Source organism: Lupinus angustifolius, chromosome LG12 (assembly GCF_001865875.1).
Source record: "Lupinus angustifolius cultivar Tanjil chromosome LG12, LupAngTanjil_v1.0, whole genome shotgun sequence".
Classification (NCBI taxonomy): Eukaryota; Viridiplantae; Streptophyta; class Magnoliopsida; order Fabales; family Fabaceae; genus Lupinus; species Lupinus angustifolius.
In genome coordinates, this window is record NC_032020.1 from 18,436,728 (window position 1) to 18,459,648 (window position 22,921).

Genomic DNA, 22,921 nt, shown 5'->3' on the forward strand with positions numbered 1-22,921 from the left:
AATTGGATGGATTGGACCTTATGGTTGTCACTTGTTTCTTGTATGATGTGTGTGTCTATATAATATATACTTATACATATAGAGAAAAAAATATATACACTGATATTGTTACTGTATTATTTATCATTCATTTTCAATTATGTTTGACTTTTCAGAAAAAATAATATAAATGAATGGTAAATGATGCACTGATAGTGTATAATTCTTTACATTGTCGTGTATCAATATTATACTCATAGCCAAATTACACACTGAAATTATATTGGAAATTATAGAGGCCTACCATCCATCCATTCCAAATTATGGGCACATGCATGATTTAATCCGTAAACTTTTGTACACCTGACGGTCCCTACAATAATCCAAGATTTAATTTGTGCTGTGACTAGTGAATGGTTGATTATGTCTGCCATCTATGTAATTGTTATTGGGAATAAACCGAGTGGCTTTTATTGACCTAGACTTTGTTTAGTTTTTCATCATAATTGAAATAATTTCCTTAAGGTTTATGACTTTTTCCACTGAAAAAATAGCTTGTCACTCCAAATATATAGCTATATGACATTTAAGTGGGAGACAAAGCATGGAAAGAATAGACTATAAGGAAAAGCCATCAAGAAGTTTGAAAGTTGATTCTCTTCATTAATGGATAGACAAATATTTATTTTTATTTATGTTTTAATAATAAAATATTATTTAATTATATATAGAAGAATAAAAATGTCTTACTATATTATTTTTTCTCTTGCTTTTGTGGTACGTGTTTCTCCATGACTAGAGAGGATCACAACTCTAATAGTAGTAGCAGCTACTAGGTACGGGCTAGCATACCATAGGTAGACAGAAATAGGTTGTGTAAGTGCCAAAATTGACCGAGTCTGACTGCACGGCTACAATGATCATACATATAATCCCGCAATCATAGAAACATTTTTAAACTTAACATAAGAAATACGAGACAGAAAATGTACAAATTCATTATAAATTTAATTACTTTCTTAACTATACTATTTTTGGTCTTGTGGCCTTCACAATAATATTATATATTTGTTGTCCGCATCACTACGTGTACAACAGTTAGCTGTGACGGTCAGATAAATAATTAATTATTAATATTTTAACTTAAATATTTTTTCAATCAATCATAGATTTTTGATATATGTAATAATATAATTTGTGAGACATCAGATATTCTTCCGTTCGGTCATCATCTCAGCTTTTGTCGTCCACCATGGTCTTCATTTTGCACAATGGACTCCATGACAGTCATTTTTCACATTTGCTTGGTTGAGGCAAAAAAAAAAATTGGCTGGAAATAAATTTTTTGCTACTAATACATGAATAGATAATTCACTCCTTTTCCCATCAAATAATATTTTACTTATTATTGTTATTATAGTTACTCGTTACTGGATGACTTCACTTGTTTATTTGACATAAAACCAAAAAAGATGACCAACTTGTTGCTCATTTATACTTTTATGTTGTATTTGTTATTTCTCTTATTTATCATTTGTTTATTAATGTGAAAAAATAAACTTGTGTAGTTCTCATTTCTCAACAACATCTAGGATGCAAAATTGTAATATTATAAGAACTAAAGAGAGTAATAAGTAAGACGTACGATAATCTTCTTTGTATGTGCACAAGTTTTGATTTGATAATTCAATTAGAGTAAAGAATGATTTTAAACTCTCGTTTTTACACCATTCTACATTTATAAGCTGGCTAATTGGATAATTTAATGGCAAATTTTCCCAATTTAGTGATATAGTTTATTACTCATAAACTTTCAACTTAACTAGTTTTTTAACATATATTACCAAATACACACACTATTTCAAACCCAAAAGTCCCAATTCTCAATTCTAAATAATTAATTATGATCCTTCAATCATCTGGCGTTGATTTCTCGACATTTATTTTCCGAGATTCCACTTGTCTCCAACTCCAAGTGAATGATGAAATATTCCACAATACTAGGATGATAAATTAAAAGAACTTAATAGTTTTAGCTCAAGTGAGAACATATTGTTTTATAGAACTGGTCAACAATCAAATCTTACTGAGGTTACCAACAGAGAATATAATGGTGCAAGGTTCTGCCTAGATCCTACGATTAAAGATTCAATTATTGGTAATAACATTTATTGAGATGGTCAATCACACACCTCGAAAAATATACCTTTGTAATACGTATTGAGGTTGCTTTGGCTTATTTCTACAATGTTAAGTTGGTTATCTCCACCAACAGAGAAAAAATGAGAGAATGGATGTAGATAACAATAGGGTAGTAATACTCCACGAACAGAAATCCTGGAGTTGAAAATTTTCAATGCCTCTGTCTATTGGTAAACGTAATGCTTACCAGAACCCAAAGAAAATGATGGAAACAAATATTGAATAATGAGTTTATTTGATGTGCAAATTGTGCAATACATAATTTGTGTAAGTTTGTTTTTTCCCTCCCTCTCTTTCTCTCTAAGAATAAAGGACAAGAATTAAGAAGAGGGTTACTCACAATCACAGAAGTATAGAACTATCTCATGTTTCACTGTTGAGTTCCCTTTTGTGAAAGTTTCTGTGACAACCACAAGCAGCACATGTAAGGGCTCCACTTGTTCCCTCTTCTGCACTAGCCATGAACTCTCTGCACCCATCCACTGCATACCCTCCACTGTTTGCTGCATGATTCTTCTGGCACTCCCCGTATCTAACACTGTTTCTCACCCCTGAAGACGATGAATTATTCACAACTTCTCTTTTCACCACAACATTCATCTTCTTCATTTTTTGAGTAAACCCTTTTTTGGATATAGCACTTATTTGCTTTCCAATTCTTTTCATCCAAAATAAACCCACACAATCACGAGGATGATGATAACTATTGTTTTTTTCTCTCTTTCTGAGAACAATAACTATAGAGATAACGCTGGGTATGTGTAGAATTATAGAGTTGGTCGTGGTTTGGTGAACAACCCTAACCCTAGCGCATAGATTTATCAATGGCTAGTGAGGGGTAAAGGTAGCGATGGCTTGGGATTAGGATTTATAACCTACTCTCATGTATACGGGATCACCAGTCTCAGCTTGGTGTCCTCATTCCTGTCCTGTTTCACTTTCACTCATGATCTTCTTTGTATGTGCACAAGTTTTGATTTGATAATTCAATTAGAGTAAAGAATGATTTTAAACTCTCGTTTTTACACCATTCTACATTTATAAGCTGGCTAATTGGATAATTTAATGGCAAATTTTCCCAATTTAGTGATATAGTTTATTACTCATAAACTTTCAACTTAACTAGTTTTTTAACATATATTACCAAATACACACACTATTTCAAACCCAAAAGTCCCAATTCTCAATTCTAAATAATTAATTATGATCCTTCAATCATCTGGCGTTGATTTCTCGACATTTATTTTCCGAGATTCCACTTGTCTCCAACTCCAAGTGAATGATGAAATATTCCACAATACTAGGATGATAAATTAAAAGAACTTAATAGTTTTAGCTCAAGTGAGAACATATTGTTTTATAGAACTGGTCAACAATCAAATCTTACTGAGGTTACCAACAGAGAATATAATGGTGCAAGGTTCTGCCTAGATCCTACGATTAAAGATTCAATTATTGGTAATAACATTTATTGAGATGGTCAATCACACACCTCGAAAAATATACCTTTGTAATACGTATTGAGGTTGCTTTGGCTTATTTCTACAATGTTAAGTTGGTTATCTCCACCAACAGAGAAAAAATGAGAGAATGGATGTAGATAACAATAGGGTAGTAATACTCCACGAACAGAAATCCTGGAGTTGAAAATTTTCAATGCCTCTGTCTATTGGTAAACGTAATGCTTACCAGAACCCAAAGAAAATGATGGAAACAAATATTGAATAATGAGTTTATTTGATGTGCAAATTGTGCAATACATAATTTGTGTAAGTTTGTTTTTTCCCTCCCTCTCTTTCTCTCTAAGAATAAAGGACAAGAATTAAGAAGAGGGTTACTCACAATCACAGAAGTATAGAACTATCTCATGTTTCACTGTTGAGTTCCCTTTTGTGAAAGTTTCTGTGACAACCACAAGCAGCACATGTAAGGGCTCCACTTGTTCCCTCTTCTGCACTAGCCATGAACTCTCTGCACCCATCCACTGCATACCCTCCACTGTTTGCTGCATGATTCTTCTGGCACTCCCCGTATCTAACACTGTTTCTCACCCCTGAAGACGATGAATTATTCACAACTTCTCTTTTCACCACAACATTCATCTTCTTCATTTTTTGAGTAAACCCTTTTTTGGATATAGCACTTATTTGCTTTCCAATTCTTTTCATCCAAAATAAACCCACACAATCACGAGGATGATGATAACTATTGTTTTTTTCTCTCTTTCTGAGAACAATAACTATAGAGATAACGCTGGGTATGTGTAGAATTATAGAGTTGGTCGTGGTTTGGTGAACAACCCTAACCCTAGCGCATAGATTTATCAATGGCTAGTGAGGGGTAAAGGTAGCGATGGCTTGGGATTAGGATTTATAACCTACTCTCATGTATACGGGATCACCAGTCTCAGCTTGGTGTCCTCATTCCTGTCCTGTTTCACTTTCACTCATGTATTGACATATGAAATTAATATATTATTTTAATAAAATAAAAATAAATTGAGGTGTTATTTTTGACTTGTTGACAGACGCTGATTGGTTAGGAACATCAGACATGAACTTTTATATCACAGAGATCCCTTTCCACTGTCCTATGTGTAAAACTCTTAAAAATATTAATTTTACCAATGATTAGATATATGAGTATAATATATATGCATTGTTAGAATAATGATTTGTATACAGTCAATACATTATCTATTATTCATTTGTATTACTTTTTAAGAGTGAATAATAATTAAATATGAATTATATATGATCGATGACAGTGTATAAAACTCTTACGATATCAATGTATATATATTTTTCTTTAGATATATTTTTTCTTTACATCAATGGTTTGTTGATTTTTGAGCAAGGGTATTTTGCTAAAACATATTAATTAATATACATTAAATACTAAAAAGAATCATATAAAAACGACCAAACTCAAATCATCAAAATAATCTTATACATAGGACTGGTGTATTAATTCATAAGGAAATCACACTACTATTCTTATTTTACCAACATTTTAATGCTCATCTTAGAGGTGGGAAAAGAACACGCAGATAGGTATATATTATTCTATTTTAGTCATTTTTATCCATTAGGGTTTTTAAATTATATATGATAAATGATTTTTTAATCAAAATACATTTATTTACTCAAACAATTTGATTGAAAATGGAAAATGCTCAATTTTTTTAATGAATGATAGTTTTTAAACTTCATATAATCATTAATAAGTTTAATAATGTTTTCATAATCTGTAAAATCAGTAAAAAAAATCTTATAAAAAGAAAGAGAAATAATAATCAATTTATATTGTCATTATTTCTATAAAAGCCAATGAAGGCACAACACATCATGAATGAAGAGATTGAGTTGTGGTTCTTTTGTTTGGTTATGATGCCAGAGAAATGCATACGTCATACGTCAGTACATTTGTTTCTTATGAATTGTATAATGACGAAGGATAATGCTTCTTGTACATATGCTCTGAGATTTATCATTTATGTGAGTTTACAATACACTCTTAACTAGTATTTTATTTTAAGGACATAAATCAGTGTTAATTAAAGAAATAAAACAATTCAATATTAAAAAATGAGGTATGTTATAGAGGGAGCAGTGCTAAACTTTTCTTCTAACTTTTTTTTGTTTATATCATTTATATAATGTTTTTAATTTTCTTATTATTTTATACCATTAATTATATAATGAGGAATATTATCTGTCCATTTTAAATAATTATTTTCTCCTTATTATGTGTCACATTTAAAAGTTTAATTGTAATTTTTATTTTTATTTTTACTTAATATTTTATTGGTTTACTATATAAGTCATGAAACAAATGTTACCTAAATCAAAATAATAATTACACATTTCTTTAAGTTGTGTTTTTCAATTGAACCAATAAAATACAAGTGAGGTAGTATTATTAAAGAAGCATAGGGTGGTGTAGGTGGGGCTATGTGGTACACCTCTGATTAATAAGCAGACAAAACTTAAAATGGGAAGTGAAGGAGAGAATGCTTGTCCTTACACTAGTTGAATTGTCTTTGAGAATTGATAGCTCACCATTCTCAAAAGGCCTTCTTATGGAAAAATGAAAATGGAATTTGGATAAAAGATTAGTTAGTCTTAGCCAGTTATACACATCAATATATGTAAACATGGCAAGTGTTAGTACAAAGAAACATGGATGGTGCTAAGTGAATTGCTTTCTTACCAAACACATTGATTAAACTATCATACTCAACCTCTTATTACATATCATATCCAATGAACAAGGATCCTCTCCTTTAATATATAGATAAGTATATGTATTTTCTTTTATTTTTAATGGTAATATTGTCATTTTATTATAATTAGAAGAGTAAATATGTTATTAAAGATTGTATTTTTCTTTGCTTTTTAATACACTTGTCTCTCCATTAATGACGAATATGCTAACTCGGGTCCAATTTGATACTTAAATGCCAGATTGGTGGGCTAACCATTTTCTCTCTCCATGGAGAGGCAAATGGTCGTTTTTACATATATTTTCAATCACAAAAATGTTATTTCATGGTAAACAAAGGGATAAAAGTATTATTACATGTCCTTTTTATGTGTTATTATGTGGTACTTGTCTCTCCATTATTCCTTACTCTTTTTTAACTATGACAACAACTCTTGTAAGATGCTAAAAATTATGAAACCATTCCCTCTATACTCTTATATCAATGAATGAGGATGACCCTTTCCCTCTCCTTTGAATCAAATCATGTTCGACAATCATAGCTTTTCTAAATTTCAACATCGTATGCACTTCAACTATCTGCCACCGCCCACAATCAAAGCTATCTAGCTTAAACAAATTTCACCTCTCTCTATCTATCCATATCTATATATAAGTCTAAGAGAAAATAAATGGATATACCACTTTCGATTGTACACAAAACTGGGTAGTTTTTCACACATGGTCAACTTAATTATTGCTGGAAAATATTCTTGTTGGGTTTAAAACACTATAGTCTATAGACATCATGTAATAATTAATGTTGAAAGGTGTGGAATCTTCAATTAAGGTATGAGAAATACATCTATATGTGAAAGTAGATATTAAATAACTAGAGAGGGCGAGACAAGCACACAAAATTAGGGAAGTAACATGTGCACATCTGAGAAATTGACAAAGGACAAGGACACATGCTTGTCATTAATCAGACATGGACGTAGTTTATTTTCATATATAGTGAGATAATTGGAATTTTTTATTAGGATTTCGTAAATAAACTTGTAACATTTCATTTGTTTACAATATTCAATAGACTAATACTCTATACTCAAACCTTGTAGTAGTGTACTCATAAGGTGGTTACATTCTAGATCAACAATTTTTTATTAAGTCTTTGTTGCAATTTGTTTTCATGCAAATTGTATGCATGTAGTAAAGTTTTCAGGATCTAAACTTGTGTTTTCCCCCAAAAATGCATCGTACTTACTTAATACCGTTTACAACCACCCTTCATAGATTTCCAGCCAAAATCATGCTTTGTATCTGCTAATGTTGGAAGTTCATTCAAGTTTGAAGGGGTGGCTTTTGCTTGTTAAATTGGAAGTAAAGGGATTTTTATTGAAGGTGATGCTTAAGAAGTTTGTTGAAGAATTAAGGACAAATTTAAAGAGCTTACCTTACATCTAAACCTTTTTGAGGGGTTGTTTCAAAAGTTTGAACGGGTGGACATCTGTTGTCCCATAAAAATGTGTTACTTTCATGTGTCATTACTTGTGATTGGTCAGAAAAATAATTAGTTATTAAAAATTTAATTTAAATATGTATTTTTAATCAATCACAATGAATGGTACATGAAGTAGTACATTTTGTGGGACAACAGATGTGCTTACAGTTTTGAACAGAGACATGAAACAATCAATCTTTGGATATTTACGGGGTGACACGGCCCAATCTTATAGGTACAAAATGGGAGTTGTAGCCTATGAATAGTATTAGGCAATAGGCCCATTGAATATAATGTCTGTTCAACAAGTATTGTGAAAGGTAATTAGATTTAAAATTCGAAGTAGTAGATCTTTACTTCATTAATACACAAGAAAATGTCACAACGTGTTATAAGTGATATTGTATAAGAATAAAATATATCTTAGATGTTGAATATATCTTAGATGTTGAAAAATTAAAAATAAAATATACTAATTGAAGTATTATGCGTTTTTATGTAACAAATTTTGTATTGAGATCTATTGATAATTGATTCATAAAAAGATATTTGAGAGCTATTGACGCTTTGATGACCCACAGTGTTCTTACATAATACATATATTTTAATAATGATAGAAATAACATCATATAATACTTATATAAAACTCCCCTATACCATTAACACAAATCGATTAAACTCTTCAAAATATTTAAGCCAACATGAGATTAATTTTTTGTTGCTGAAAAAATCCAAGTTACTGATGGAACAAGAGGTCGATATTTGGTAAGCCGAAATTGATGATGCTATTGATAGGTCCAAGAGAATTCAATAGTTATTGTCCTTCATTGAGAATGAGGATAGTATGTAATGATGTCCACTTATATTTATCTCGCCATAAGAGAATATGAGATTGGTTGTCAAATGTTGTGGCCAAGGAACGAAGAGTATAAAGTTTAAGGTCCCCACTCCTAGTAGCATATAGTTAACTTAACATATGGGGTTGAGATCGAGGATCACTTGTCTCTAATGGTATCTTATTCCTTATCCTAAGCCAATTATATATTGACATTTGAATAAAATAAATTTTTTAAAAGTAAAAAAATGTAACACTCTAATTAGCTCGAAACAGAGAGTGAGACACAGTTTCGGACAAGTGATCTATGTTCATTGTGGTTGACCCCTCCAGGACAAGACCTACCATTATTTTACAAATTTTTGTGCCACAAGATTTACTTAATCCAGTGTCTTGCTACACGTCTTAGGTCCACATTTGGTTCTGATAAAGTACTTGGCTATCGCATACCGATCTGAATATCATCATATATAGATATATTTGAAGGTCAGGGTTCTCTAATATACAAGTACTTCTTTGTGAGTTTAGCATCCCTAAATATATTATTGTTTAACTGTAGAGTTCTAAAAGAATTTTGTATATCAATATTGATATAATTGTAACTAGTTATACTAATAAATAACGAATTAAATTGAATTATATCAAGTAAAAGAAGAACACGTTGTATGAAATTAACTTAACAATTCTTTGTGATAAAATATTGACATCTTGACGTTAGATGTATTATTTTAATCAATATGTAAAAGCCGATTAATTTTGATAACTTGTGAGTAGAATTTTGCACACTTGATCAAGCATGCATGATCTCGTATGTATGTGAGTTTTGAACTAGTTATCTTAGGGACCCATTAAATAAGGCAACTTTCATGCATGCATATTTGTTTTGACATTCATATTTCTGTTTTATATGAGCATATATAAATATAGCTTTAGGACTAGAGAATTAAGTGCTGCTTTAGATGCATGTTGTAGTTGATGTGCTATCATAAGGGTGTTGAATCTATTTAGAGGATAGCATGCTACTTATGTATCTTTGCTTGTAATGATGTTGGAGAACTACCTCAGATACTTTCTTAGTTAATAAAATCTTTGTTCTGATTGAAAAAAGTCCAACATTTTCCTCTACAGAAATTCTGTTGTTCACAATCAGAGAGGATCTAACTCTTTGGATAGTTTTGATTAGGAAGGACAATGATATCATCTAAGCTCAGTTATGACGATACCAACAGCACAAGTTCCTTTTTGGTAGATGATTCTGGGTGATTTTTGTGGTTTTTAAGGCATTAGAAAAATAGAAAGTATTTTATTCAAAAAATTACAGCAAAAGTTTCACATATTGACAACAGTTTATTTTAGAGTTACATAGATAAAATGCTGAACCAAAATTACAGATAAAATTTATCATGTAATTAATAACCTATTACATCTTGATTGAGAGTTGCATAGAACCCCATGCAGCTATTTCACAAACATTGTATGGTTAGATAGCCAAAACATTTGATGAGGTGCATATATGAAACAATTGCAGGACCATATATGCATTTCTGGCATAGAATTTTTATATGACACAACAATCACCAATTGCAGGACATATATGCATTTCTGGCATAGAATTTTTATATGACACAATAATCAATAATCGGTTAAATTAAAATCATCTCATAATACGTTAGACTTATTTCAGAACTACTTTTTAATGATTGCACCATTCGAGTAAAGAGATACTTTGGTTAAAAAAATAAAGAAAATTAAGATGACATGTTTCACGTTTATCACTGCAACTCAAAATAAATTTATGGTCAAAGAAGCTCTAAATCAATAATAAATCAAATTCATTATTGGTTTAGGTAACATCTTTAACTTGAATTGGATCAAATAAGTCACTCAACGTTTGTTTTTTTTTTTTATTTGGAAAGTTATTAGAAGTAGAATTGCTACAATTACATAACTTTTTAAAAGAAACATCTTGAACAAAAGTAATGTCAAGTATAGTTTGTATTCGCTAAATAATTAAGATGTATTTCATCTTTTTATCTCGCACTCCTTTGTGACTAATATATGATAGTTTTTATTCATGGCTTCGAGTTCAAGTACATATGTCGTCTAATATTATTGATTGTCTTGAGTGCATGATTCTTTGAGTAAATGGTCTAAAATGTTTGCTATTTCGAGAATGTTGTGGTTTGGTTTGAATGGAGTTTGAAGAATGATGTAATCTTTCCGGAGGAAAAGTCGAGTGAAATATGACATATGTCATAATTTAAGTGGTTGTAGAAAATAATTTATCTGATGATATGAAAAAATATTTTATTGTCTGTATAATAATATCTTACATTTTCCTCTTCAAGAACAATTATAGAATATGAATAATATTACTCCTGTAAAACTACTTTTGCCCTAAGTTTTTTTGTATCGAAAAAATGCAGGAGTTTCATAATGATAATAAGTTAATTCAGGGATATATCAAGTTATTTAGGAATGCGCTTATATAATTTGATAAAAAATTAAGATGGAGATTTTCGGACTCTAAATTATTGTGTTGACTCGTTGTAACCCTAGACGAATTGTAACAACTGAATTCAATACAACATAATTCAAAAACACACATAACATTTGCATTACTTAGTTGGGAAATAGCATGATTGATAATATTGATGTACAACACTTCACACTTTTTGTTTGTAGTGTAAGAAGGACCTCGATCGATCTGGTATCTAGAACAAACCTAAAGCACTTTCTTCGAGCGACATGTTCATTAGATCATCATGGCATTGAACAGCTCCATCATCAAAAAGCCAATTCTCTAGCAAAGTAAGAGGCACTTGTTGAGTCTCCATGTTTGTCTTCCCTTGCTCTTGGAACACACCTGTCTTATTAGTTGTCAAGGTGTTTTTGATCTCTTCAACAACAAATTTGGAGGAGTTGAAGCTCATTAAGGAGTCAAAACCATGATCTTGTGTACATTGATCAGTACTGCTATTTCCTCCTTCGCTCGAACTCGATCCTGTGGTGACCATGTTGTTGCTAAAGGAATTTGGTGTGTTTGGTGATTTCATCATCCAGTTTTTTAGCAATTTAGATATGTTTTCATAGCTTGATGCATAGGAAGATGCATTGTTTGGTTGTTTTGTGGGGTAGGTTAAAGTAGTAGTAGTGTGAATATGAAAACTTGAGGGTTTGGTTTCAGGGAAAGTATTGGTTGTTGGTTTGTGAAAGGACAAAGCCTCAGATAAGGCTTGTTTAGCCATTTGAATATCAGTTTGTAACCTTCTCTCCCATTGACCCTTTGACTGTGCTTGTGCAGAAGAAGAAGAATACCCTTCTTGATTATCATTTCCTTCATTTTGAAGCTTGTTGTGATTCTTCCTCAAATGGGTATTCCAGTAATTTTTTATGTCATTGTCTGTCCTCTGTGGAAGATAAGAAGCTATAGCAGCCCATCTGCATCCATTGTATATTTTGATCTAGTGAGTAGTGATCAAGCTCATTCAAGAACTTTTTTTAGCAAATCAATTAAAGCACACCAAATCCAAAGTTTCTTTCTTTTTGTTAGATATTGAAATACTAGTTTCTTCATTTCATGATCATATTCTTACATATACTTGTACTTGGAAATTGTTATATATTAAGATAAGAACAAGTAATACACTTACCTATTGCCCAAAAGAGCTTGAAGGTGGATTATCATCTTGTCCTCATGATCAGTGAAGTTACCTCGTTTGATACCTGGTCGAAGATAATTAGTCCATCTAAGCCTACAGCTTTTACTACATCTCATCAAACCTAGAAAAAAACAAAATCAATTATATATACCATATGGTTTAATTTTAATATACTCACACTCATATATATGAATTTAAGTGCATATATATAACTATATATATATACCTGTATTGGTTGGAACAGATCTCCAATTGCCAGGACCATGTTCTTGAATGTAAGAGACCAAAGTAATGTCCTCCTCTGGAGTCCAAGGTCCTTTCTTAATCCCAATATTTTGACAGTAAGGGGGTCTTCCCATTTTGAACAAAGAAGAAGTGATGTATCTTTATATTTCTTCTAACTTGAGATAGTTCTTCCACTCTAAGGTCCAAGATTTGTGAGAAAAGGATCGAATGATTTTGTCCCTTATATTATATTGAGTCTAATTTTTCAAAGGTTCATCACACTTACAAATACAAATGGAGTTACCTTCTTATGTACGTATTTATAGAGACAAGAGAACAAACCCTATTTAATCGCCGACCAAAAAAGTAAAGGAGAAAATAAATTCACTACCTCAGCGTTTTGTCTCGCTTCTGCATAACGTTATTTATCGATGTAAAAGCAAATTTTCACATAACTCATCACTACCCTTAAATTTGTTTATGCTGTTCTTATGTGAGTTACACATTACGTAAACCAAAATTGTGGTGTGTGATTTATTTTCTTCCTTTATTCTACTCGGTACTTTTACTAATAATAATTATAAAAGTTAAAATTTACAATAATTATATATCACTTTTATAAATCAAACACAACGAATAATTATAGTGTCATTATTTATGACACCAGTGTATATATAAATAAGAATTAGCGTTGAACAGAAATAATAATGAATGATAATATAAAAAGCTATACTTTCAATACAGTTGGATTAAACTCTAGTTTGTTTACATATTCTAGATTCAATCTTTGGATTCATGTGTATGAGGAGAGGGCCATTACTACTTCACTATCCAATCATATTACAGAATTAAGTATGATAAACATAAAAAAGATTCAAAGTAAAAAGTTTATTTTGAGTCCACTGGTGTTGATAGCAGACTTATTATTTTCTTGACATAGACTACTTGTGTTGTTGGGTCTAGTCTATTGAATCCTTTATAGGGTAGTTAAAATTCAATAGACTAGCTCAATGCTTTTAAGTAATGATTAAGTTGTTGCAAGCTAGCTTTACAAGTTAAATGTTTTTTATACAACAAGAAGATGAAAACAAAACTAGCTTCTAAGATATGCTACATCAGTAACATAAGCTAACACGTAAGAGCTAATATCAATGATCAATCAAAATCTTGAACTTCTCATCATGATGGGATCCATACTTTCATTCTTCAAAAGATATTAGATGTTCCAAATAAGATCACCATGGATATGAAGATTGTCACAGACAATACTAAGATGAATAATAAGGTGGAGTCTGAGTTAGAAACTACATTTTTATAGCAATGATGAGTAGCCAAAAGTTCAGCGTAGTAGACATGTGTTGAAATTCTGATACAGCCACTGAAAGGAATTAAATGAGTGAATTGAAAAGGTAGGATTAGTCGATAAACTTGTTTACACATGTGGAATAATGTAAGTAGAAGGAATGTGTGTTCATATATATATTGAGTAGGGTTATTCACCTTCCAAATACCTATTCACATTTTTTATTAAACAATAATTATTTAGTAAAATAAGTAGAAATATATATATATATATATATATATATATATACCTTGACAATGTAATCATTTTTGTCACTGCATCATATCTCATTCATTTTTAATCACCATTAACACTTAAATAAAAGTAACTCAAATAAATGATGGATAATATGTTGATTGTATATAAATTTTTACACTGAGAATATATAAATATTAGTATATAAATCCAAATTGAGTTCCAAGAAAGTTTATATAGATCAAGCAAAACTATAATGATCTATCATAAGTCATGTTTAGTGATAAATTATTGATATCTTTCTGAAAGAGAGATGAAGAGGACTAGTTAAGTGTAGACTGAACAGTGATTTGATGTGTACACAACTCATATACAAGAGGGGTTCTATAATATAATAAATACAATTACACTAAATAAAAATGTATACTGCTGGACAAACTTCTTTCTTTCATCAATTTGAATTTGTACCTCAGAAATCTGCAGCATCATAGAGAAATGAGGAAGGTTGCACAGTATAGAACACAAATGATATTAATATTCCCCACTTCTTAGATAATTTTTTGAGAGAAAAGGGTGTCAATTTTAGGCCACAATGTCAAAATATTCTTGCAAGAACTGATAAAGCTCTTGTGCAACCACAGAAGGGTACTCCTCATGTGGAAGAAGAGCACCAGGCACCTCCACAAACTTGCTCACCCCTTTAGCTCCCTTAAGAGCTTCCATCTCAGCCTTAGACCTCTTAGGAGCTCCTTCTGCTGATAAAACCAGTACTGGCGTCTTTCCGACCAAATCCGCGAAGAGTTGAAGGAATTCCTCACGAGATGTTACAGGGTCTAACAGCCCGGTCAGGAAAGCAGCAGGCAAGTAACGTGCTCCTTTTCGTTTTGTCAGTGCATATCTGCTTTCCACAATTCCTGGAGTCACATTGTCCGGGTTTGCATATACATGGGATTTGTACTGTGATTGGATTGCATTCTCATTGCTCACAAGCATGTTATACATCATCCAACCAACTGCAGGGGCCTTTAATGTGCCTCTTAGAAAACCATACCTGTCAAGTTTATGAGGAATGGAAAAAACAAACCAGTTATATTATATCGTGAAGCAACATTATCTGGTTGTGGGGGGGAACTTGGTAGAGCAAGGGGGAATTGGAAGATCTTTGAAGGGGCTCAAATCATTACATATAAATTAAGAAATATGGCACAACATTCTTTTATTGCCTCAACAAACTGCAAGAAGAATATCCTAGTTAATTATTTTTAAATTTCAGTTATGAAATATTTCTTAGATCATCAGGTTAAATTTACTTTCCTTTTAGTATAGACTAGAAAGCAATGCTATAGCCAAGAAAAGGTTATGTCCACTGAAAAAGAGAGCACTGAAGTACCTTGTTTCCATGCTGGAATCTCGACCGAACACAATAGGGAGCGGACCAGCCCAAGTTGGAGCTACGGCAGCTATAGCTTTGGGCTTCAACAGACCCTTTTTTGCAGCACGAATTACTATTGATGCAGCATGCCCTCCTCCAAAAATTATCAAATCATTTTCTATTTTAACACGGGAATTGTTAGTCAAATTAAATAGCTGGGATTGAACATATTTAACTATCATGGAAACAAAATATACATCCTAGAAGAAATTATGCAAATAGAAGAAAGTCAAAGGATAAATCCAAAACATTCTCTGTTCCTACAATTTACAGGAAGCATCTTGATAGACACAAGTGTTCAGTAAAACAATACAATAAACATGGCAGAATAAGAAATACTAATTGGATATAAGGACAGAAAATAATGACTTTATACAGAGGGGACATATCCAATGAGAGTAGTGATTATTGACCATTGGATCTTACATGGGTGGTCAAGATCAGAACAAAAAATTATGTTAGCCTTAATTACATTCTAATCCTAACAATTAATCTCAGATGGTGCTCTCATTGGTATGCCCCTATATATAGTCAAACTCAAGACTTCAAATAAGCTAATGGAGCTTAGGTCATGACAAATGTAAACTCGAGTCCTATCAGTTTATATGTTTTATAAATATTAAAGAAAACATGTCGTTAGGACTTGACTTAACTCACAATTTTAACAAACATGTGTGTATGTAAAACTCCATGTTTAAAGCAAGTTAACAGTTGGTTTATAAGGTACAAGTACAACTGCACCCCAAAGCCAATGCAAACAATAAAGAACAGGCATAAGTTGGCTTATGCCGACACTTAAATTATTTTCTAGTCTAACAAAATTAATAATGAAACATATAATTACCTCCAGAAACCCAATATAAATTCATAATATCGACAATTCAACCAAGTACAGTACTTGCCTGTAGAATCAAGAGTTTACTGATTGTCTAAGAATTTATTTGAACTCAAGAGTTTACCAAAATGAGAATTTACATGAGTTGATCGTTTTTGTGTCGAAGGATTGCAAGCTCGAAAGAGTTTAAGCGTTAACTCAAGATTTTAGCAAACATGTGTGTCTGTTCAACTAATCATGTAATCCCTTGTTCTAGTGTCTAAAGTACTCGGCACTTTCCTATTAGCAGTTTGAATTAAGTAAATACTCCATAACTTAGATTCTGCATACCCACAAATCAAGGCAAAAACGAGTGTCTTAGAAGCCCTGGTAAGCAAGTAAGGAATTATATGTTCCAAAAGCAACATAAGAAACTGAGGAAAACTTCTCATACATAATCTAATGTAGTGAAACTTCCCTATAATTGCAACCTAACTACACTATGGTGATCTAAAATGACTAAACAAATATAGTCCAAAACTATAAAGCTTCATCAAATTGAACTTTTAAGTGAAAATTATTACAAAATAAAATGCCCTCCACCAAATACCTGCTTGTTTTATTGGTCCATCGGGTGAATTAATGAAATCAACCAGAAACTTTTCTAAGACGTCAGCATTATATTCGATCTTTGGTCGATCAGAATAACCCAGACCAGGCCAATCAACAATAGTTGCCTGCCAATTGACATTGCCGTTACGTTGAATTATGTCTCCAGCCACCGATCTCCATTCCTCAACAGTGCTAACATCAGAAATGGTTGGCAGCATCAATATATTTTGGGAAGGCTCGGGAGCCTCCTTCACATGCTCCTCGTAATAAATGTTTACAGAATTATCCTTGAATTTCCATTGCCAATTACTAGTCTGATGAGAAAAGGAAAAAGCATTATGCATGAGGTAAGATCTGGTAAAAATTCTGACACAAGCCTTGGATATTTTGTATCACAATTAAAAAAAGGAATCCAAATAACAATTATTATTAATCCATCGAAAAACAATTGCTTTTATAAATCAAATAACCAAAACCAATTAAAATTGTTCATTACATAAAATCAATAACATAATAGACTCCTGAAGTTCTGATAAACAGTATGTTTTTTTCTCTTCAATCAATATTTTGATGTATTTAAGAAGATGCAAACCACAAAAACAAGTAAAACAGTAATAGAAGCTGAGGGTAGATATTGTTACCTTCAAAGGGGAGGGTTTACCGTTGGTAGAGACGCTTGAATAATCAAGAGTAGTAGAAGCTCGAATTTTAAGAGGATTAATGAAATTGAGAGAGTGAGAAAAAAAGGGCTTACGGGTTTTGGAGTAAAGACCGAAGCTTGAAGAGGAAGGAAGCGTAAATGTTGCAGAGAGAGCCATTAGAGGTTTTTAGTTCAACAGAGAAGAAAAAAGGAACAACAGAAAATGTTGACCGTGTACTCATATATGAGTATTTATGGTTTAGATGCACCCTCAAGTTCAACCAGCATCTTAAACAGAAAATGTTGGTAATTGAATAAGATATTTATAAATATTATGATTAGTTTATTTATTTCTGAACTAATAAGATTAATTTATTATCTATTTTTACAAGTTTAATGATTATTTTATACTATATATTTGAATTCGTATGAAACAATTAACTAACCTCTTAAGAAATTGTAACTATATTAGTCCTGAAATATTATGTTTGTTATTAACTGTTTTTTTAAAAATATTTGTCGAGATTAAATTTGTCATTAATTTAGTCATCCAATAAATTTGTCACTGCATTAGTCTCCCAGATAAATTCATCAAAGGTAGTTTTTATGTTAATAAAGGATAACTTGTTGACAAAATTAATCAATGAAAAACGAATTTGGTGACAAAATTGCTATGTCAATGATACTTGATTATTTGCTGTCAGAACTCCAATGCCTTGAACCCTAACATTGGCACTACATAACTTAGAATGTTAACATTTTGATTTTTGATGAAGTGGAAATAGCAGTTCGTGATTAATTTTGATGAGTTTGTTGCATAACAAAAAAAGAAGAAGAGTTTCTTGGCCATCTATCTAACTAACTAGGATAAACCACAATCTGAATGAAAAAAAAGGTATAAAATTAGAGCAACTATGTTCTAGCTCTTTTAAAGTTTTGTTAAGGAGTAATGTTATTTGCAGCAACAACAAAACTATTACACTGAGTGGAAGCGGCTTCTATCTCTCACAATGATCTCTACTTGATAAACTTTAGAAATGAGCTTCATAACAACAACAGTATGAGTCCTCCCCACAAACCCTTAGCTTTGGATTCTTCTTCAGCTTTCTTTTGTTTCACTAAAGTACACCAGAATATTTTCCATGACCAAACTAAAATTCTTCTAATTCTCATGGAAAATCATTATCCCCTCTTAACAGGAAATGAGAAAAAAACTGAATAGGCATGTCCTCCTAGCTTTTCGATGCCTGCTTTTCCATGCCTGTCTGAATCTTCAGAACCTTCTTAACAATCTGAATTAAGTTGTGCCGCATTATGTTTTACTTGCAATTATGGAAAAGAAGTAGGATTCGCTTTGGCGTGAAGAGAGTGTGCATCCTGTTTTAGGGTTATTTTGCTGGATTTCCTTCAAGTGAGGAACATTTTTTCGTATAATGTATGGGAGCAAACCTGCCAATATGAAAGTGAACAAGCACATTTAATACATTGAAGGCTATGAAGTATTGAAGAGAGTAATATTAATTAGAACCAGAATAATCATATTACACCTTTGATAATATAGCCAAGCAGAGTTACAGGTATCTACCGGAAGCTCCTACATCGTTGGAAGGTAAAACTGAGAAGGAGTTAAGCTGATCGTCTGACCCCTCCTTGAAGAGAATTGACAGTCTGGAGTCTTTTTTTCTTAAGTATCCTTTTATCTCTAATGCCATCATACAGTACTTCATAGGCATGATAAGTTATATGACCCTTCTTTAACAAGTCTTCTACAACAATCTTAGGTGCTGCTACCACCTTTTTATCAGCTTCAAAAATTGTATTAACAATCTCTGGGACGATGCCCTTTTGTACCATAAGGTGGATGATACTAACTGCTTCCTGAACCATGTGCTCCACGCAAAGACAATTTAAAACCCGTCCAAATGTTGTCAGTGATGGAATGAACTCCATTTCAATATTTTCCAACAGAAAATTGTATCCATGAGTAACACTTCCCATTTTGCAAAAGCCATCAATCATGACCCGATATGTATAGTTGTCTGGGAGACAGCCATTTTTTTTCATCGCGGAAAATAACTTTGCTGCCATTTTCATATTGAGCTGCTCAGAAAATGCACTAATTATGATGTTATATGTAGCTGTTGTATGACAAACATTATAATGTTTTTCCATTCTTCTAAATAACTTGTAAGCACCATCGAGTTCCCCAATCTTACAGAAGCCTGTGATCAATGTGCCAAAACTAACCACATCAGGTGAAAAACCCTTGCTTTTCATTTCCCCAAGTAAATTTACTGCTTCAGTTACTTTCTTAGCTTTGCAAAGGCTTTCTAAGATAATATTGTATGTGATTTTGTTTGGAGCACATCCCTTCTCTGCCATTGCCTTGAAAATCTCCATTACTTCTTCAGATTTTGCAGCCTTGCAGTGCCCATTCAACACAGTGTTATACGTGATAACATCAGGAGTCACACCTTGAGTCCACATTCTATTTACTAACTCAACTGCACTGTCTAACTTCAACTGTTTGCAGTAGCCATCAATCAAAGTATTAAAGGTAAATACGTCTGGGAGGCACCCGTCGGCAATAGCATCACTGATGAGATTATTGGCTTCAGATAGACAACCCATCTTGCACAAGCCATTTATAACTAAATTATAAGTCCATATACTGGGTTGACAGCCGTTTTCTGCCATCTCATGCATCAACTGCAAAGCAGGCAAAATAAGGCCCAGCTGAGATAATCCTTTAATTAAGGTATTATAAACAACAATGCTTGGCCTTAAGCCTTTTTCTTGCGCATCCTTAAAGACAGCCATGGCATGGTCAGGATCACCATCCAAGCATAGCCCACTAATTAAGGAACAACAAGTAAACTCATCAGGCTTAAAACCCTTAAAAACTGCATCCTTCAGAATACGGTTTGCATCTTGTACCATCCCTGCCTTGCAATATCCATCAATAATACTATTATATGTGAAATCATCAGGCTCAAATCCATCATTAACCATTTTATGCAAATACCCTTCAGCTTCTACAACCCGGGAGTTTCTACACAGCCCACATATTAACGTATTATAGGTAACAACATCAGGAGCTAAACCTTCCCTCGACACACTAGCCAATAATCTAACAGCCCGATCAAGAGCACCTTCTCTACAATGCCCTTGTATGAAGATATTAAAGGTGAACAGATTAGGAGAAACACCCCTCTTCAAAACCTTATCAAGAATCTTCTCACTTTCCCTAACAAGACCCTTCTTGCAAAGAGTATGCACAAGCTTATTCGATGTCATAACATCAGGACAAAAACATCGTTCAAGCATTTCATCAAACACCTCACGTGCCTCAACGTGATCATCACATTCATAGAACCCAGCAACGACAGTGCAATATGCAACAGCATTGGGATGAGGCATGTTATGAAGGAGCCTCAAAGCAGCATAAGGCCTCATAGTCCTACAGAAGGACTTGATCCTAATGGTGTAGGTGTACACATCAGAATCAACCCCTTTATCTCTCATTCTCATGTACAATTTGTGTGCTTGATCGAAGTAACCATACTCAACGAGAATGTTCATGATGGCATTGTAGGAATGAACTGATGGGTCGCAATTATAGAAATCCATGCGCTCGAATATGTTAACCGCTTCCTGAACCTTCCCTTTCCTACCATAGCTTCTAATGGCTTCAATGTATATTCCTTCTAACATGGTATTATCGATGTTGGTCCTAGTTTCTGAAATCAGGTTCTCCATTTCATCAAAGTTGCAGTGAAATCCTAGCTTCTGTATCATGCACCTGTAAGTGGATAACGTGTGTTTGAAACCTTCTTCATCTTTAACCGAATTGAACATTTGAAGCGCCTTCAGAGGGTCCTTTTGGGTTTTCACAACAGCGGCTACGTGTTTTGGAAGCAAAGCACGTTTCATTCCAAATCTACTGTTGCAGATTCTTGATCACCAAAAGAAGACACTGCAAGTGATGGAAGAAATAGTTACAAAATTCGAAAATGAAGAAGACGTGATATAACTAGTAAAATATTACACTAATTTTTTTTTAATTAAAATAAGTCATAATAACACCACTAAAAAGTAAAAATATAAATACAATTTCCTTTAAATACGACATTTTATAATCATTTTCATACAATTTATTTTCTACCAAAAGAGCGTCGGTTCAAGTGCTACATGTTTGATTCCCCTTAAGTAAAGTCTCGGGTTCGAGTGAAAAAAATGTCTGCTGGAAGAGTTAACCTCATGTACCTGTGGATGTTCCCGATTCGAACAGGATTGCCTCCAGTACAATGATATACAAGTTATTTTCTTCAAAAATATATTTGTCCTAAATAATTATTTATTATAACATAAAAACCAAAAATTCATTTGTTAACAAATATAATTTGTATGAGTAAATTTCTTATATTCTTGTAATATTTCAGAAAAAAATACAGCTTATAAAATTTTACATTAAATTAGTATATGTTAACCAACAAGTCGTTTATCTAGTAGTTAAGGTCATACCGGATCCCTAAAGATAAAAGTTCAATTCTTATGAGCGACATTTGTTGTGAGTGACATCTACGAACCTAACAATGTAAGGAGATACATTTAATCATACCAAAAAAATTAGTAAAAGTTACTCATGTGCAAGCGTATTCTCTTCTCTAAAAACATGTTGAATCTGCACATCTTAGTCATTGGTAAGCAAATTGTGGATTTTATGAACGATGAAACTAATATAGTCAATTCGAATACACAACTTGTCCAAAACTATATTGATTGCCTCCAAGCAATCACTTTTCAAGAGAAGTGACCGGTAATCCGAATTCTAAGCCAAGTGAAGACCATATTCCATAGCCAATAATTCTGACTCGATAGGAGTTCCATTTTCAAATTTTCTCGAGAAACCAGAAAGCCACAAACGATCATGATCGCGAAGAACTCCTCCACATCCCATCTCTTTGTCTCTCAAATCGCATCTATCATCCACATTAAATTTCACCTTACCATTGTTAGGTTTACACCATAAGCCCGTAGACGAGGGATGGCTAAGTGAGAAAGAATCAGTAATGCTCCAATCTCTGAAATCTGATGCACTTTTCTAGTAACTTCACCAATCTCCCAGAAAGAATTGCTGAAAGTTAAATTGTTCCGCCACTTCCACGCCCACCAGACACCCGCCAAAAAATTACTGCCATTAGCAAGCCTATAATTCACCTCCACCCAGGAAATAAATGAGGTACTGTATTAGAAAGCTGGATCATTAAACCCCA

General features: G+C 32.6%; 4 protein-coding genes across 5 annotated transcripts in view; 1 reads left to right on the plus strand and 3 right to left on the minus strand.

Annotated features, from left to right (window-relative positions):
* The window catches only part of LOC109362259 (geranylgeranyl diphosphate reductase, chloroplastic), a 29,277-nt gene extending 15,550 nt beyond the window's left edge, over positions 1 to 13,727 (plus strand). The window contains exons 3-4 of the mRNA XM_019607928.1: positions 5,666 to 5,678; positions 13,716 to 13,727. The gene's annotated coding sequence lies outside the window, so the exon portion shown is untranslated. The remainder of the gene's footprint in view (positions 1 to 5,665; positions 5,679 to 13,715) is intronic.
* LOC109362262 (myb-related protein 306-like) lies at positions 11,310 to 12,904 on the minus strand. The gene is made up of 3 exons (XM_019607931.1): positions 12,612 to 12,904; positions 12,377 to 12,506; positions 11,310 to 12,164 (listed from the first exon to the last, which is right to left on the minus strand). The coding sequence occupies exons 1-3, from the start codon at positions 12,742 to 12,744 to the stop codon at positions 11,438 to 11,440; spliced, it is 990 nt and encodes a 329-aa protein (XP_019463476.1). The 5' UTR covers positions 12,745 to 12,904; the 3' UTR covers positions 11,310 to 11,437.
* On the minus strand, positions 14,387 to 17,863 carry LOC109362381. 2 transcript variants are annotated; one of them, XM_019608125.1, is made up of 5 exons: positions 17,647 to 17,863; positions 17,004 to 17,319; positions 15,538 to 15,697; positions 14,722 to 15,198; positions 14,387 to 14,651 (listed from the first exon to the last, which is right to left on the minus strand). In XM_019608125.1, exons 1-4 carry the CDS (start codon positions 17,821 to 17,823, stop codon positions 14,730 to 14,732), a joined length of 1,122 nt encoding a protein of 373 aa, XP_019463670.1. In that variant the 5' UTR covers positions 17,824 to 17,863; the 3' UTR covers positions 14,387 to 14,651; positions 14,722 to 14,729. The 2 variants fall into 2 exon arrangements, with proteins under 2 accessions (XP_019463670.1, XP_019463669.1); XM_019608124.1 differs by having other exon boundaries at positions 14,387 to 15,198.
* LOC109362379 (putative pentatricopeptide repeat-containing protein At1g74580) lies at positions 19,031 to 21,628 on the minus strand. The gene is made up of 2 exons (XM_019608120.1): positions 19,193 to 21,628; positions 19,031 to 19,094 (listed from the first exon to the last, which is right to left on the minus strand). Exon 1 carries the CDS (start codon positions 21,576 to 21,578, stop codon positions 19,272 to 19,274), a length of 2,307 nt encoding a protein of 768 aa, XP_019463665.1. The 5' UTR covers positions 21,579 to 21,628; the 3' UTR covers positions 19,031 to 19,094; positions 19,193 to 19,271.

Bases quoted from the DNA above. Each gene is read 5' to 3' on its own strand.
- LOC109362262 (XM_019607931.1), bottom strand. From the start codon at position 12,744: ATGGGAAGACCCCCTTACTGTCAAAATATTGGGATTAAGAAAGGACCT. The intron at 12,507-12,611 runs GTATATATATAT...GTTTTTTTCTAG, and splicing joins ATCTGTTCCAACCAATACAG to GTTTGATGAGATGTAGTAAA. The intron at 12,165-12,376 runs GTAAGTGTATTA...CAATGGATGCAG, and splicing joins CAAGCTCTTTTGGGCAATAG to ATGGGCTGCTATAGCTTCTT.
- LOC109362381 (XM_019608125.1), bottom strand. From the start codon at position 17,823: ATGGCTCTCTCTGCAACATTTACGCTTCCTTCCTCTTCAAGCTTCGGT. The intron at 17,320-17,646 runs GTAACAATATCT...TTTTCTCATCAG, and splicing joins GTAAACCCTCCCCTTTGAAG to ACTAGTAATTGGCAATGGAA. The intron at 15,698-17,003 runs GTATTTGGTGGA...GTGTTAAAATAG, and splicing joins TGGACCAATAAAACAAGCAG to AAAATGATTTGATAATTTTT.
- LOC109362379 (XM_019608120.1), bottom strand. From the start codon at position 21,578: ATGAAACGTGCTTTGCTTCCAAAACACGTAGCCGCTGTTGTGAAAACC.